The sequence below is a fragment of the Neofelis nebulosa genome, chromosome 4 (genome assembly GCF_028018385.1).
Source record: "Neofelis nebulosa isolate mNeoNeb1 chromosome 4, mNeoNeb1.pri, whole genome shotgun sequence".
In the NCBI taxonomy this organism is placed as follows: domain Eukaryota; kingdom Metazoa; phylum Chordata; class Mammalia; order Carnivora; family Felidae; genus Neofelis; species Neofelis nebulosa.
In genome coordinates this window covers 19,738,070-19,753,302 of record NC_080785.1, presented here as the reverse complement: position 1 = coordinate 19,753,302, position 15,233 = coordinate 19,738,070, and the positions used below count along the sequence as shown (strand labels likewise).

Below are 15,233 nucleotides of genomic sequence, written 5' to 3'. Positions count from 1 at the left end.
GGTGTCAAAGAATCGCACGCTGCTTCTTACTTTGTGTCCCATCTCTTAATGAGATTTACTGACTGTTGGTTTTCTCATTCATTCATTCGTTCATCCGTTCATTCATTTCTTTCCGTTTATTCAACACCCACTAGCTGTCTCGTCCTCAGGCCACCGGGTAACGAGGAGTGGGACAGAATCCAACCCCACCCTCAGCCCCAGTGTTCTAGGAGGGGCGGCAGACATTTATGTGGGACTTACACGACACTTACTCTCTTCCAGCCACTGTTCGTCACTTGATCCTTGTATCAAGCCCATATTACTATTTCCTTTCTCAGATGAAGAAAAGTCACAGAGAGATTCATAAATTGCCCAACAGCATATAAATAGTAAGAGAGACAGAACTAGGATTTACAACCTAGGTCCGTGGTTCCTGAATCCCTGATCTTAACCACTATAAGATGCTGTGTCTCTAACTTCGTATGTACATGTATTTTAAAAATACGTATAAAATAGGAGCACCTGAGTGGCTCAGTTGGTTGAACGTCTGACTTCGGCTCACGTCATGATGTCACGGCTCAAGGGTTTGAGCCCCACATCGGGCTGGCTGCTGTCAGCACAGAGCCCGCCTCAGATCTTCTGTCCCCCCCTCTCTCTCTGCCCCTTTCCCACTTGCGCTCGCTCTCTCAAAAATAAATACATCTTTTTTAAAAATGTATAATATAAAAATACAGCTTTCCCCAGAAAACATTTTTAATATATATTTATGTTTGGATGGAGATGAGTGCTAAACAGAAAAGTGAAGGTCAGTAAAAGGACAAGCCTTGCTGAGGATGAGGCTGGTTATCATTCTAGATAAGGAGGGTCAGAGAAAACATCACCTATTGATAAGCTGACATCGGAGCAAAAATTGGACTGAATTTCTTTCAATACTCTATTTTCCTCCAACCGTCTGTCCCTCTAATCCCATCTGATGCCCTTTCCTGATTTTCTTTCAGTTGGCTCAGGGTATAAAGCAATACAGAACTGTGAGATACAACAGGCGCAGGGATTATCGTCACCTCCTTGCCCGATAACTGGTCCTTTTTTTTTTTTCTTTTCTTAACAGGAAGTAAGAAAATTCTTTGGTTCCATGCTCTTACCCTCCCCCCACCCACCCCAACACACACACCATTTTTACCAGTGCTATTCCAAGGTGTCTCCCAACTATGGACTCCAGAAGGTTAGAATTTCTTCCAGATACATTCACTTGGGTTTTTCCACCGTGAACTTCATTTCATTAATTTTCTGCCCATAATTCTGAATTCTCTGGAGTCCTTTACATTATTTCTCTTTCCTTGCTGCTGTTCACGGCCCTTCCCCATTTAGGAACGTTTGCCCTTCGCGGGCACATTAATTAAGGTATTAAGTGAGATCAGTTATAAGCCAGTATCCTTAGCATTCACTAGATGCCTTCCCTCTGAATCTGTTGATTTGCCTCGATCGTTACCCTTTGTTTGTTTTTCAGCCTGTGTCCTATCAGGGATACCCATTCAAAATAAATTCATTTTGCCAGTTTATATTTTTTTAGAGGCACCGTATAAAATGGTTCACTGACCTCCAAATATATGTCAGCCACAGCGGTCTTTTCATCCACCAAATTCACATTGCTACCCAAAGCTATTCATCAAGTTTGTCAGAGTATTTGGGTCTTTAATTAAACGCTGTTGGGTATTGTACATATTTCCATTAGCTCTTTCTGATTTAGTCTATTATTTTTCTAATTGACATCAGTTCTGAGTCACATGTTCTTGAATCTCAGGTGGCCCATTTTGTAGCTTTGGTTTATTTAGGTTTTCTTGCTTCTGTAAATAACCTGAGAGTTTAGTAAATACGCCCTGGAGTATTTGCCATTGGGACCTGCTGATTTGCATATGCTCTTGCTTTTCAAATAATCTGCTGATTTTTTTGTTCCTCTGCCAAACTCATTTTCGTTTCTGGCCCTTTAGCCCTAAAAGATATGAGTTTTTTTGTCTCAGCAAAGTAGAGAAATCCCCTATCACAGTATCAAGAAGTGTACTAGGGTCCCTAACTAAGACCAAAAAATCATGAGTCAGGGTCTGAGTACTCGGATAACTGATGGCTGAATAGTTCTTGAATATAATGGCTTGCAGCGAACTATCCTTTCAACCTCACTAAGACCCTCTCTAAACACACTTGTGAGGTAGCTGGCTAGGGGCGGAGTCAATGGCTAAAGAATAGAAGCAACACACCTACGGGAATGAATCCATTATCTTGGCCTCGTTGGTTAATACTCCAATGGCAAGTTCTTCCGTGGAGGTCTTGTAGTCCAGGCCTATCCCTGCTGACCTTTCTGCCCAAACGCTTCCAGGTACAGAAGGATCTCCATATTATAGATGCAGAAACCCAACCCCCATTACCCCTTCACTTCTCCATCCCATCACTAACTGGGAGTCACTTGGCTTCTATACCTTGTCTAGGATCCCCCGATTCTTTTCTTCTTTCCCACATTCTGAGAGAGAGGAGCAGAATGGGCAGGCTAGCTGGCAAGTCCGGATTTATTTTACTTTAAAGTATTTGCCTAGGGACTCCTGGGTGGCTTAGTCGGTTAAGCGTCCATCTCTTGATTTTGGCTCAGGTCATGATCTCACAGTTTGTGGGTTTGAGTCCCGCGTCAGGCTTTCTGCTGACAGTGTAGAGTCTGCTTGGGATTCTCTCTCTCCCTCTCACTCTGTCCTTTCCTCCCTCCCTCAAACACACACACACACACACACACACACACACACACACACACACACTCTCTCTCTCTCTCTCTCGCTCTCGCTAAATAAATAAACAAACAAATAAACTTTAAAAAAGAAAACAAAATATTTACCTAGTGTCTTAGAAACCTTTGATCTGGGTCCATATTGGTTTCTGTGTTTTGGTGTTTTTTTTTGGTTTTTTTTTTTTTTTTTGAGAGAGAGACAGAGCATGAGCAGGGGAGGGGCAGAGGCGGGGGGTGGGGAGGTGGAGGGGGGAGGAGACACAGAATCCAAAACAGGCTACAGGCTCTGAGCTGTCAGCACAGAGCCCAACATGGGGCTCGAAATTGCAAACTATGAGATCATGACCTGAGCCAAAGTCAGATGTTAACCGACTGAGCCACCCAGGGACCCTGGATTTTTTTTTTTTAATTTTTATTGTTTATCTTATTTTTGAGAGATGGAGAGAGAGAGTGAGCGAGCAGGGGAGGTGCAGAGAGAGAGAGGGAGACACAGACCTGAAACAGGCTCCAGGCTCTGAGCTGTCAGCACAGAGCCCACTGTGAGGCTCGAACTCATGGACCGTGAGACCATAACCTGAGCCAAAATCGGACGTTTAACCGACTGAGCCACCCAGGCACCCTGCATTGTATTTTTTACAGTGTGGATAAAAGAAACTTCTTGAAACCAAGGACTATACCTCTGTAACTTTCTCTGTTACACAGTTGTCCCCCCTATCCACAAGAATACGTTCTAAAACCCTGCCATAGATGCCTGAATCCACAGATAGCACTACCCTATATATACTATCTTTTTCCTGTACATAATACCCATGGCAAAGTTTAATTGTAAGTTAGGCACAGTAAGAGATAAACCATGATAACTAATAACAAAATAGAACAATTGTAACAGTACACTGTAATAAAAGTTATGTGAATGTGGTCTCTCTCTCAGAATAGCTTGTACTGTAACTCATTCTTCTTGATGCTGGGAGATGATGAAATGCCTACGTGATGAGATGAAACGAGGTGAATGACACAGGCATTGTGACCCAGCGTCAGGCTGCTGTTGACAATATATCAAGAGGAGAGTCATGTGCTTTCGGACCGTGGTCGACCGCGGGTAACTACTACCACAGAAAGCGAAACCGTGGATAAGGGGGCACGACTGTATTAACTTTTAAGATGTCATGAGAGCTTCCTAAGTGTTAGGGATAATAATACTAGATTTTTCTTTGAAGAAATCCTTTGCGTTATTTATTGAAAAGTTGATAATTACTTAAAACTGAAAAAGCCAGAGGGCCTCCGAATTATTTTTATTCTGCCTATGTCAGCAGCTGTTTCCCAGATTGCTGATCTGGGAAGTATAAATAATATACAGTATAGGGGCCTTGTGCTAATTGGTAAACAGTATGTAGCTTTGAGGCCACCAAAGTACAGAATGCTGTCTTCTTTTATCAACCTATGATATTTGATAAATTATTTTTTCAAATTGAAAAAACTCTCTAAAGTGATATTCAGCACAGCATAACTCTCCTTAACCTGGATTCACCTTTTGATAATCAAAAGAGCATTTACAGGAGCATGAGACAAACACAATTATGAAAGTAAAATGAAGGACCTAAATAAAAAATCACAGAACAAGAGGGTAATTCTATTCACTCTTTCATATTTCATTATTTGATAACATCAGAAGATGAATCCATCAGAATTGCTTTGGCAAGTGCAAACAGAAATGTGCTTGATCAATATTTATTAAAACCTTCAAAATGGGAGAAGGAGTTGAGCAGACTTCTTAATGGACTGAATAATTATTCATACAAATGGGGTTTGACCGAAGGCAGTGCCAGACCAAAGAGACACAGTTTTAATTGTACTGAATTTAAAATGCTGATCTTCCTCCAGCCCTGCTGTAGAAAACTTAATTTAAAAAATTATCTGATGGAGCAGAGAGTGACATACGAATCCTTAAGTTGTAGAGGAGGAAATTTCAGCCACGGATATTATAAATTCAGAAGGTGTTGGAAGGTGGGGAGCAAAATTTCTAGCTGGGGGAACAAGAAGAAATTTTCTTCCCATCTCAGCGACTGTAACCGAGCTTGGGAGAGAGTCATCGCATCAAGTGATGGGCCGCAGAGGAATTCCTTTGTTTTGAATGGTTGTATTTTCTGGAGAGAAATAAAGCACAGCTCTGGCAGCCGCTATCAAGAATATCGGGATAGGTTCCTGAAAGGAAGGGACACGGCCAACTTTAGCTTTTAACATCTCCTCTGGAGAGACACACCCCCCCCCCCCCCCCCCCCCCCGTGCTACTGAAGCGTGGTGGTTATGAGAACCGGGCCGATAGGAAACTGCCGTTTACACGTAGCGCTGTTGGTGAAGGCAGGGATGTGTGTGCCGCTTTATATGAAGAAAACGTAGGTAGATGACCGATCAACGAAGCCGGTGCAAGCCTTAGCACAGCAGACTCTCAGGGTCTCACTGCCTCCTGAATGATTTTCTACTGCCACCAGCTGAGGGAATTTCTACACTGTCTTTTCTAAAGACCATACTTCTCCTGGGATGTCCTGATCAGAACAAAACCCTGCGCACAATCCGATGTAAGAAATGTCAACACACACACACACACACACACACACACACACACACACAAAACTGTCCCTATCGAACGTAAATCTAATTCTGCCACTAACTCCCCAAAAATTATTTAGCTTTTCTCTACCTGAGTTTTCCCATTCCTGAGATGGAAGTAACTTCGCCTATTTCAAATTAGAATTTTCAATCATGTCTGTAATAAACTCCAAGCGCCTTTGAAGGGGAAGACAAATGAGAGCAATTATATTATATTTTTGAATAAACTAATTTATTCTTCTGACACACAGGATTACCATCCATTTTATTATTGGTCTGGAAAGTACACATCGGAGCTGAGTTTACGCTTGTTCGGGATGTTTCCAAATCAGTCACTGCTGCGTCTTGCCTGCTGCAGTTTAGGGAAAATCAGCATCAGCTAATTCTGATGGAAGCCCAGGCAGAGGACGCTGTAAAGGTTTTAAAATCAAAAACTGCTTAAATAGCTTCTGCTCTAACCTCTTTGTTTTTCATATGGGAAGCAGAGGTCCAAAGAGCCAACAGCATTTGCCCCAGGTCACACAGCTAGTTAGAGGGGAGGGAAAGACTTAACCAGAATCTGAGCTTAGTTGATCTCTTGAGTATTTACTTCTCTAAGTCTTCCTGCTGTAACCACCTCTTAATTATTTATGGGATGCTTATCCAGTTTATGGATTATTCACTTCCTTTCCTTTCTCTTTTTCCATTTCCCTGCCTATTACCATGTATGCCATTGAGTGAACAGAGAAAACAGGAGTTGAATGTTTTCCCCGACAGTTTAGTGACCCATCTACTACTGAGTTTTTTGGGGTTTTTTTTTTTTATTAAAGTTCTCAAAATGCTTCCTCTGTTGGCTAAAAAGAATTGGGGGAGGCTACTGGCGATACTAAGTTCTATTCAGGTAAGATTTTCCTCCTTCAAACCTTAATATTTAAGAAGTCAGCTTCAGTGCCTAATTCTCTTGTTGACATCAACACTATCATTATCTTTGGAAGGACTAGAGGAGAAAGTCTTCACAATGAAATTACATAATTATCCCTCTTCCTCCAGAAAGTAACCAGCCAGAAGGGCAGCCAACTTTTGGAAAGAACGGTCACCTTGTCCATTTCCTGCTCGGGGGCGGGTGGGGGGGGGCGCAAAAAGCGAGAAATAGAGAGGTGACAAAGTGAAAAAGCCAAAACTCGTTTCTGTTAACTCTTGAATGCCGACTTGACAATATGACTTCATTTTTTGTGTTAGAGCTCTGAATTCCCAGATCAAACCCACTGTTATTCAAATATATCTACATTGCCTGGGTGGCTCAGTCAGTTGAGTATCCACCTCTTCATGTTGGCTCAGGTTATGATCTCACAAACCGTGAGATCGAGCCCCACGTCCAGCACCGCACTGACAGCACAGAGCCTACTCGGGGATTCTCTCTTCTCTCTGCCCCTCCCCCGCTCATGCTGTGTCTCTCTCCCTCTCTCTTCTCTCTTTTCCTTCTTTCTCTCTCGCCCTTAAAACAAATAAACTTAAAAAAAAAAAAACAGCTACAGAGTTTGTAAATGAATTTTGAGTTGCTACAATACTGGCTTGTCCCGTTACAACGGAAGGCAGAGGCGTTGAGTTAGTGTGTGAATTTTATTTAGCTCATCTGACTTAAATCGTGACTAAAATTTGCTATACAGGTATTCTTTGCAGTTAGTGCTTTTTTACAGTTTCCAATATTTCCACGTTATGGTGGCTTTGCAGTGCGAACGGGGCTCAGAGTCCTTGATCTTGAGGCCACAGATGAATCAGTGATGCTCACTGTAGCTCAGGGTGCTCATCTGGGCGATGTGGATGATTGCACCTCCTACTGCAAAGGGTTGAATATGCCAGCGCACCTAAAAGCTGGACATTAGTGTGACCTCAGTCCGGACAGATTCTAACACCCGGCATGAGACATAGCTGGGTATCCCTGACAGATGCAGTTTTCCTTCAGGGGTTTAGGACTCTGAACCCCACCCCATAAAGGGAAGCAGACGGCAGAGGTCTCCCGGGGACTGTGGCAGCCCCCAATCAGCACCTTCTTTCCACCCCCACCCCCAGGCTTTGGGGACCGACCACCTGCGGTTGCTGTGTGGGAATGACTGGTTGTATTGGGGCTTTCTTTCCTCGGTTTACACAGAAGACAGCTGAGACTGTTTGCAAGATCTTTCAGAGAGGCAGTGGTATCTTTTACGGTAAGTATGGCAGAGTGGGAGGTAGAACCCCCAGGGTCGAGAGACTAGAATGCTCCTTCTTGTTTATAGAAATTTCTGAAGAGCTCTTTTTTTTTTTTAATTTTTTTTAACGATTATTTATTTTTGAGAGAGAGAGAGACAGAGCATGAGCAGGGGAGGGGCAGAGAGACAGGGAGACACAGAATCCGAAGCAGGCTCCAGGCTCTGAGCCGTCAGCCCAGAGCCCGACACGGGGCTCGAACCCACGAACTGTGAGATCATGACCTGAGCCGAAGTCAGAGGCTTAGCCGACTGAGCCACCCAGGTACCCCCTGAAGGGCTCAGAATAAGAAAAGTATTCACACTCAAAATGTACAAAAATATCAGTACAGTTTGCTTATACATATGTTCAGACCTATGTGCATTAAAAACCAATAAAGAGGTGAAAAATGGTTTCACTTCATGAATATTAAAAGCATATGAGGAAGTAGGTGCTGCCATGGGTTCTTGGTAGGTAAGAAGCTAACTGATGCAGATTTTTTGTAGAAAGCAGTTTGGCAACATTGCTGGAGTCCGGAACAGTATACTTACCTTTGACTAAATCTGCTCTGGAAATCCGTCCTCAGGAAAGAAAGTTTTTTTGGTGGTTTTTTTTTTTTTCTTTTTTTGCTTTTAACGTTTATACGTTTATTCCTTTTTAAGAGAGCACAAGTGGGGGTGGGGCAGAGAGAATCCGAAGCAGGCTCCGGGCTCAGCTGTCAGCACAGAGCCCAACACAGGACTTGACCCCACAAGCCCTGAGATCATGACCTGAGCCAAAGTTGGACGCTTAACCAACTGAGCCACCCGCTCTAGGAAAGAAAGTTTTTAAAATTAGAAACAAAGTGTCCAATGGGCTGTCAACCCAAATATTTCAACTGTAATAGAGAAACTGGTAGAGCATTACTTACATATGGAAAACAAAAACGTGACGAAAATGTGCAAACGGGGTATGTCTTTATAGTAGAATTATAGAAGTACTCTTTTAACTGCTTAATCTTCGTATTTAGTCTGTATAGTCTATACGACATGTATATTTCCCAGTCAGCGAAAGATGAAATTGACTTCATTTTAAAACTTTAAGAAGGGGGCGCCTGGGTGGCTCAGTCAGTTAAGCATCCGACTTTGGCTCAGGTCATGATCTCGTGGTCCGTGAGTTCGAGCCCCGCGTCGGGCTCTGTGCTGACTGCTCAGAGCCTGGAGCCTGTTTCAGAGTCTGTGTCTCCCTCTCTCTGACCCTCCCCCATTCATGCTCTGTCTCTTTCTGTCTCAAAAATAAACGTTAAAAAAAATTTTTTTTTAAATAAAACTTTAAGAAGATCTGCCCAACTTACCAACATGCCCTTCCTATCCTTACTTGTATAAATATTTGCCCACGGAATCAATGAGGAGAAAGAGTTGCAGTTCAATGCCATTAAAATAAGAAGAAAAAAAAACACAAGCACAGCCCATTGAAAAAGGGAACATGAGGAAGATACGAGGAAATAATCTGCCTGCACCAGAACAAAGCATGAATGTTGTCCTATTCTGGACTTGGTCCAGGAGACCAGCCTACGTGACATCACCCCACCGCTTTCCTGTCCCTCCACTCGCCTCCCTCTCCACTCAGGCCACTTTGGGAAATGCCGCCCGAAGGTGCACAGCAAAGAGAGAGAGAAACCAACCACAGGAGGAAACCACCTCCTCATAGAATGTTCCATCCATCGGGGTGACATGCAACTCCAGTTTCCAGAATAAGATATTTGGGCCACGTCTAGCAATTGGCCCCTGAATGTTATGGGCTATGAAGAGACTTGCCGTACAAGTCATGAGCCAGAAAATGCCTAAATCAGATGTGTGTTCACTGATCCCATCCTGGCAGCGGAGTGCATATCTACTAGAACTGTGATGCCCAGAAGCCATGGCTGCTATTGTAATGCTTGATGATAAAGATCAAGCTTTCATTTTCCTGGGGCCTCAATAAGTGCTGGTGAATTATTTATCCCAGTTGGGTTACATGATTTGCTTTCAGCATGTCGGTGTTCATCATGGAAGCCCATTCTAATTGTAAAGTTTGGAGCATTTTCCTGTTTTCTCCTTGGGGCACCTTGTAGCACCCTTTCTCTTTCTCTATCTCCAATTGCAACTGTTGCTATGCTGATTTAATGTAGCCTTTGCTATACTGGGTGCTGTTCTGCGAGATGAATGAATTTCATTCCATCTTTAAATATTTATGTTTCTTTATGATCTAATATATCACCGTGGTTATGGGTAATTTTTTTTCCCCCTAACTACAGAAAAAACACCATCAGTTAGTTACCTGTCGATTTTGTTTAATAACTCAGCTTTGCAATTCTGGGGCCCGGTTCATCGGAGGCTCTCGAGGACTCTTTTAGTCTTCGAGTCCACTTCAGAACGTCATTCTGGGATTTATAAAGGTCTTCACTGCACAGAGGATATTGAAACATTAAGGGCTCAAGTGGCACGCCCTTTATCACTTATCCCGCTGAAGGATCCAGGACTAGAAATCCAGGCATCTTTGGTTGCTTCCTCCCAGCATGGAACAGTGGTCTCTGTAGAAAACCGGCCAGTATCTCTGGAAACAAATTTCATCAGATGTTTCAAAAGAAATCCAATTTCATCTGGTTAGACGGGCTCAAGGTTACCTCTTAAGATAAGCGATGAAAATATCAACGTCATAATACAGAGAAAGCCAGTTCCTTTGGTTTAATCTCAGTGAAAAGCATCACCATCCCTGATGTTTTTAGGTCCTTGGCTCAAGGAGATGGGCGGCAGTGGTTCTGTAACTCTTTGCACACCAGAGAGACTCCGGCTCAAAGTCCTTTGGGAATCACAATGGCTGGGGTGGGTCCTAAAGAATCTGCACTTTTCATAAGCTCCCAAGCACTTTCTAGTTGGAGAACCACCAGTTAAGAACTGCAACCACCAAATCTCTTCTGGCTTTGAAAGAAGCCTGAGCCCCAAATGCTCTCTCGTCCCATTCGGTAAGTCTAGATTCAAACATGTTTTCTTGAGCATGTTTTAAAATGCCTCCTCAGGTAGGTCCCTAAATGGACAGCTCTCTCCCTCATCTGTGCATCTAAGGGAACCCGAATTCGGTGATACAGGGCTTCATTTGTCAAAACAGGGGCTCGTGTCAGGGAGGAAGCCATGGTGTGCCAAGGGACATGCAGAGCCATGGGAAAAATATGATGTGTCTTCCTACAGCGTCAAGCTTCTCTTTAAAATAGTATTTTTAGGGGCGCCTGGGTGGCTCAGTCGGTTAAGCATCCGACTTCGGCTCAGGTCACGATTTTGCGGTCCGTGGGTTCGAGCCCCGCGTCGGGCTCTGTGCTGATGCCTCAGAGCCTGGAGCCTGTTTCGGATTCTGTGTCTCCCTCTCTCTGACCCTCCCCCGTTCATGCTCTGTCTCTCTCTGTCTCAAAAATAAATAAACGTTAAAAAAAAATTAAAATAGTATTTTTAAGTTACAACAGATGCGTTGTGGAGTAGGGGTGGTTCACACGGGTTTTGTGCTGAACATGAAACTTCTGAAAAGTTCCTGACTGTATCTGATATTGGGCTCCCAGAAGTCTGCAGGTTAGAGTTAATTTGACTCTCCTATTAGAAGCACCTCTGTCTACATTCAAGGTTACCTTTGACCAGTGATTTCCAACTGTGTGGTTCCAGGAGGTTAAAGTGAACCATCATTTACAGAAAATTAGCCCCAAGAGAGGGCTAACCCTCTACACAAGGATGTTGAACCGTTTGCTGCCTGGAGTACTCGTAAACCTGCCAATATAAGACGAGCACTTACCCGCCACTATTTAGGAAATATTCACAAAAGGGTATTCTTTTTTTTTTTTTTAAGAGTGTATTAATTAGAAAAGGAGGTTTAGCAGAGCAGGAAAAGGAGCTAGCCACGTGAAAGGACACCCTTACCGACCACATTCCCATTGGAGCAAAAATGCATAAAATATTCTTGAAATTATGAGCTCCTAGAATGTATTCCTCACTATAAGGATGGCTTACTTCTCCCAGAGGATGTTCTTTCTATCAAGATGTTCTTGGTGAACAAGAGGCAAACTCAAAGCTCAAATCCAATAACCCTGGTAGATCTGTAAGATCCCTTCATCTCTGGAATTGCCTTGGGCCTTCTGCCGTGGTCTGTCCCTCCATTGAGGCAAAGCTGCCTTTCCTGTCAGAAAGAAGGAAGTAAACTGCCTGGGAAGGCTCCTCTGTCCTTTGCCTAACCAGCTGTGATAGCATTGCTTGGCTCAGAGCCTGCGCTCAGCTTTACCTCCTGGGTAATTGGTAGTAGCCGTGCGAGTCCGAGCCTCAGTATAGACCCGGTGAGGAGCAATATGGTGGTGTAATAATGTTGGTGTTAAGAAGAGCAAATGGCTGCCTTCCCCTTTCCTGACTCCCACCTCCCCCATCCTGCTTCTGCATTACTGGAGACTCGCAGTGATGCACGTTTCTCTTACAGGAGCTGCTCTTCTCTCCTCCACCCAGGCTAATGGCCTTGCAGCCAAATGGATCTCAAGTCCCCAACTTTTTGCTAGAATTATAACCAATTCCCTCCCAGACCATTCTGTGTACTGTTGTCACATGTATCTTCCAGAAGCACAACTTGGATGGTGCTTCTGCTCCCAACAGAACCTTGAGAGCTGAGGGAGGGAGGTCCTTTATTGAACTGACTAGGTCTGTGGTTCTTTATTAATTTAACTAGCCTGATCATCAAATAGTCTGTTTTCTGGCTTCAACTGCCTTTTCCCAAAACTCTGGTTTTTAGCTGCTATCCCCAGGCTGACCAGAGTCCTCTTCCCAGGAGGAATCTTTGCTTCTGCTCTTCTCTTTTCCCTTAGTCTAGAATTTCTTTCCTGGAAGCCCTGCCTGACAATATTCTACCCCATCCGAAGTCTTCCTTGAATCTTCACTTTCCCCTCCACATGGTGGGCTTTCTCCTTCCTCCGCTATAAATTCATAACATTTATACTTCCCTCCTGTCAATTGGAACATTGTTCTTGTCTTTTTCTGTGAACAAGGAGCGTTGGACTGAGAGTCAGAAACAGGTGCATATCCTGCCACAGTCCCTCTCTTCTCTGTGACATTAGACAAGTCCTGTCACTTTGCCATGTTTCAGTTTCCTTTTTGGAAAAAAGGGAGTTATGGCCCCCTAGGTGTAGTGAAGGATAAATGACACATTACGTGGAAATTCACTTTGCCAACAGAAACACAATCATGGTCTCTCTACTTCTCATTATCTTTCCAACTCATCTCTGAGCTGTTTGAGGAAAGAGGCTATGTCTTGCTCATCATTATATACTTCTATTACTATCATGACTTTATTAATACATTATTATTATCTCTGATAATAATAGCTAATATTTATGGAGCATGTATGTTTGTTGGACACCATTCCAAGTGCTTTATATGGATGAATTCATTCTTCTGATAACTCTAAAAGGTATTATTGTCCCACCTTATGGAGGAGAAAAGCATACACTGCACAGAACCTCCAGTGAGTGAGTGAATGGATGAGGGATTGAATGAGACAAAAATGGTTTTTGCAGTGCCTGCCGGCTGATTATTTCTCTTCCTCTTGGTTCTGCCCCTACTTCTTTTTCTTTGGATCTTCCCAGGTAAATGTAACATTAGGGGAAATCTCGAGTGAACGGAGACCCTGAAAGATGTGAGGTCTCCCCGAGTCTTCATTTGGACATGGTCTCGAGAAGAAAGCTCCAGTGAGGTCTAAGAGGACAGAGAATGTGCTTGTCTTGTTCCCCATTATATTCATAGAGCCTAGAACAACAATGCCTAGTGATCAATAAATGTTTATTGAATAAGGTATTTACAAGCAGCATATTCATTACCACTAAAGCCACATAAGTGGCTGACAGTGGAGATGGTGAACAGTATTCCGTCCTGTTTTCTCAGGCAGTATTACGAGATGTTATACAACACGGCCGACGAGCTCCTGAACCTGGTGGTGGACCAGGGCGTGAAGTACACCGAGCTGGAGTACATCCATGCCCTGACCTTGCTGCACCGCAGTCAGACTGGGGTGGGAGACCAGACCGCCCAGAACATGAGGCTGCAGCGGCTCAAGGAGATCATTTGTGAGCAGGCTGCCATCAAGCAAGCCACCAAGGACAAGAAAATAACTACGGTTTAATTGGGTGCACTTCTGGGGGAGGGGTGGGGGTGGGGAGGGGCGGTCATTTTTGTTTACTCAGTCACGAGTAACTGCTTCTTTCAGTAGATTTTTACTCTCCTGACCTCGTTGGTTTACAATTCAGCAAAATAAGTCTATGTGTGTTACTTTCTGTCTCTATTACCAAGATCAGATCAGTGGCTTCTCCAAGCCGGCTGTAGTTTTCAACAAATTCTCCTAACCAAAACAAGACCTCTCCAGGGCCAGGGGAAAAAGTTCTTTTATCTCAGTCCCTGAGACAGACAGCTTTCTGTGTAGCAGCTTGTACCCAGGTCCTAGTCAGTGTATCACCTCTGCATTTTTCTTTCTGCTGTTTCAAAACCAAGAGCCATCAAATTAATGACAAAAATGGAAGGTTGAATGGCGATCCAACCCTCTTCTTGATTTTTTTTTTTCCCCTCTACTTTCCAAGAGAAGATGATGAGTAGAGAACTTTTATTCTCAGTTAAACATTGTTTGTGAGCGCTTCTTAGATGCTTTACTTGCTCTCAATATGAGCCCCTAGGACTTTCTCACCTTAGAAAGGAGCCCTGGTCCACCCAGCTGAGTGCACGGAAGATGAGACAGCATGACGTTCGTCCTCTGTGCACCCACAGCTGAGTCCATTTTCCAAAGTGCTCCCCGGGGTTATGGGCGTTCACCGCTCGTGGCGCACTCGACCCCACCGTGGCTCCCACGTCTCCAAACACTCCTGATACTCATGGTTGATAAGTCACAAGAGAAAGCAATGCACTCACCACCCGGGACACACCTCGGGAACACGTGGAGAGGAGAGCAGGAAGGACTCTAACCATACACGGTCATGCCTCACGTTGCGATGGTCCAGAATTGTACAGCTTTGGTCTTGGTAGGAAAAGCAGAAAATTAAAAAATGTTTTGAGAAGCTGAAGTGTTGTGTGTTGTCTTTCTCGTGTTCTTTATTCAGCAGACATTCCCTCAGGGCCTAATATGTGCCAGATGCTGCTAGGCAGAGCGTTAGATACTAGACAATGAGGGATACCTTGTTGTCTACCTTTAAGACAGAGCCTGGACACTGGACTCTGACCAAGACCCTAGTGGGGTGTGCACTCAGGGCTGAGTTAGAAATCAGGGCTGACGGTGGGAATTCAGCAGGCGGCCAGAAGATGGTCTTCCGGAGGGTCCTGGAAGGAGTACTGTAAATCTGTGTGCTTCAGAGTCCTGGTCGGAAAGAAGTTGAACCCACATAGGAGACAACCAAGGAAGAATATCCCGCTTCTAAACAACACCGTAGAAAAGTAGTCTATCCAAGAAGCGGGGGTGGGAGAAGGGAGACGAGGGAACCCAGAGCCGACCTTTTTGGTTTGGAGGCCTCCTCTTAGTGGCTGTGACTTCCCAGCATGGTTTCTGTACCCCCTTCTCCTCCTTCCTTCCGCTCTAGGTGAAGAACCCTGGGGTGCTTATGGGATGCCAGAAGAGCCAGGAGTGCAATTGGTGAGTGCTTAGGAGGGTTTTAGTGGATGTG

At 44.1% G+C, this 15,233-nt stretch overlaps 1 protein-coding gene across 3 annotated transcripts in view; it reads left to right on the top strand.

The window, feature by feature from the left end:
* Positions 1 to 14,639, top strand: part of EXOC4 (exocyst complex component 4) — a 761,449-nt gene extending 746,810 nt beyond the window's left edge. For all 3 annotated transcript variants that reach the window (XM_058728677.1, XM_058728676.1, XM_058728678.1), the window contains one exon: positions 13,474 to 14,639. In XM_058728677.1, coding sequence (XP_058584660.1) covers positions 13,474 to 13,711 — 238 coding nt within the window. In that variant the 3' untranslated portion in view covers positions 13,712 to 14,639. The remainder of the gene's footprint in view (positions 1 to 13,473) is intronic.
* Positions 14,640 to 15,233: the final 594 nt, after the last annotated feature.